This window comes from Calidris pugnax, unplaced genomic scaffold (assembly GCF_001431845.1).
Source record: "Calidris pugnax isolate Ruff unplaced genomic scaffold, ASM143184v1 scaffold341, whole genome shotgun sequence".
Lineage (NCBI taxonomy): Eukaryota > Metazoa > Chordata > Aves > Charadriiformes > Scolopacidae > Calidris > Calidris pugnax.
The window spans coordinates 285,319-287,454 of record NW_015091149.1 but is presented as its reverse complement, the minus strand read 5'-3'; the positions used below and the strand labels follow the sequence as shown (position 1 = coordinate 287,454).

At 64.5% G+C, this 2,136-nt stretch overlaps 1 protein-coding gene across 1 annotated transcript in view; it reads right to left on the bottom strand.

Moving 5' to 3' along the window:
* LOC106898005 (alanyl-tRNA editing protein Aarsd1-like) overlaps nucleotides 1-2,136 on the bottom strand; it is a 7,927-nt gene that overhangs the window by 4,671 nt on the left and 1,120 nt on the right. The window contains exons 2-7 of the mRNA XM_014959061.1: nucleotides 1,878-2,131; nucleotides 1,706-1,772; nucleotides 1,045-1,143; nucleotides 629-718; nucleotides 459-516; nucleotides 104-259 (exon numbers count right to left, since the gene is read on the bottom strand). Of these exons, the coding sequence (XP_014814547.1) occupies nucleotides 104-259; nucleotides 459-516; nucleotides 629-718; nucleotides 1,045-1,143; nucleotides 1,706-1,772; nucleotides 1,878-2,131 (724 nt within the window). The remainder of the gene's footprint in view (nucleotides 1-103; nucleotides 260-458; nucleotides 517-628; nucleotides 719-1,044; nucleotides 1,144-1,705; nucleotides 1,773-1,877; nucleotides 2,132-2,136) is intronic.

The window sequence follows — 2,136 nt, the reverse complement described above, 5'->3', positions numbered from 1 at the left end:
ACGGGGCTGGCGGCGGCCGTGCCCCGGAAGTGACGTGCGCTCCCGGTGCCGGGTCAGGCCGGGTCCCCGACAGAGACAGGAGACAGCGGCGGCGGCAGCTCACGTTTATTGCCCCGTGCCCCGCGCGGGTAACGGGCACGGGGAGACCGGACGGCTCCCGCCGCGCTCGGAGGGGAACCCCAGGGAGCCCCGTCTCGGCGGTGTGCGCTGCCGGTGCACCGGGCGGCCTCCCGCGGCGTCCCCGCCTTCATAGCTCGTCCTGCGGGAGGGAGGGGAGAGGTGCCAGGGAAGGACAGCACCGGCACCGGGCGGACGGCCCCGGGGGGAGCACCGGGGAGCCCCGGGCTGCCCAAGGAGAGCAGCTGGAGCCGCCGCCGGTGGCCCCGGGGCCAGCAGAGGGCTGAGGCTGGGCTCGGCGGGGGCTGCTGCAGCACCGGGGAAGCAGCCGGTGGCAGTACTTACATCCAGGTCGTCCATGGCCGGTGGGGAGCCTTTGTCCGTCACCTTCTCCAGGAGCTGGACGGGAAACAAACGGCTGTGGGGATGCCCGGGTCCCCCCCATCCCAAACACCCACCCCACACACCCCACACACCCCCCGGGGACCCGGGTCACCGGCCCCCAGCTCACCTCTGCGTACTGCTCCACCATGGCCCTCTCCACCTCCTCGTCCCCTTCCCAGTCTCGCCAGTTGTCGAAGTCCACGGAGAGCCAGGCGGGCTGCGGGCACAGAGAGCATCCCCTGAGGGAGGAGCAGCACCGAGGGGACCGGGCACCCCCATCCTGGTGCTGGTCCCAGTCCCAACCCTGCCTGTGTCAAGGGAAAGGGCTGCCCTGTTGTCCCGGTTTGAGGTAAAACCGGATCAATTTTGTGTTCTGTAACTTTGCATTTTAGTTAGGCCATCCCAGAGGGCAGAGGTCCGTGAACTGGAGGTGACTGGGAGCTCAGGCTCTTTGGGAACTCTGTGTTGGGATGTCCCAGGTGGTCCCCAGGAGCCCAAAGTGTGGTGTGGGGATGGCACACGCACTACAGGGCCCACACGCACCTTGATGTTCTCCTTGGTGATGCGGGGCCAGGCCACTTTCTCCTTCCACTTCCTCATGAAGCACGTAATGGAGCGGTCAGAGCGCTTCTCCCGTGAGTCCTGCCAACAGATCGGGGGTGTCTCACCTCTGTGTCCACCCAAGTCCCCTGCAATCCACTGCAGACACACATAGGATTCAAACTGAGGCATGTGCAGGCTGTGGGACACACAGACCCATGGAGACAAGCTCCTTCTGGCCCCAGGCAGCACTGGGAGTGCCAGGCCCAGGGTCAGGGATTGCTCTCACCCCACTCAGGCTCTGGGAAAAGGGGCAGGATTCAACACAAAGTGGTGTTGTCCAACCTGCACAGCCTGGGTTTAACTCCGTGCCTGACACAGGCTCTCGGTTTTAAATGGGAAGAAAAAAGATTCAGATTAGATCTCAGGAAGAAATTTTTTACTATGAGGGTGGTGAGACACTGGAACAGGTTGCCCAGGGAAGCTGTGGCTGCCCCATCCCTGGAAGTGTTCAAGGCCAGGCTGGATGGGGCCTTGAGCAACCTGCTCTGGTGGGAGGTGTCCCTGCCCAGGGCAGGGGGGTTGGAACTCGATGATCTTTGAGGTCCCTTCCAACCCAAACCATTCTATGATTGATTCTATGATTTATGGGGGGAAACCTCACCTTGGAGTTGACCCTGGCGTACAGGTCGATCTCGTTGTAGAACTCCACGCCGTCTGCGTTTTTGCAGCTGCCAAAACACCGCAACAGCCTGGCTTAGGGAGGGCTGAGGCCACTCCGTCCTCCAAGCCACCCCCGGTTGGGGGCCGTGTCCCGGTCGGCGGGGCAGGCTCACCTGAACACCAGCCGTTGGTCCTCAATGACGACCTGAACATCCCTGCTGTCCTCCACGCAGAACTCCAGGTAGACGTACCGGGGCCGGTCGTACCACAGCGTCTTGGCCGGTTGCCTGGGGAAGGAGCGGAGCAGCGGGTGGGCGTGCGGTGCCAGCAGGGCCGCGACCGGGCACCGGGGCTCGGAATGAGCCCCCCAGCGTGTGCCCCAGCCCTGCCCTCGCCCTCCGTTGTCGTTCCCGGTGCCACCGCCCCGCTCCC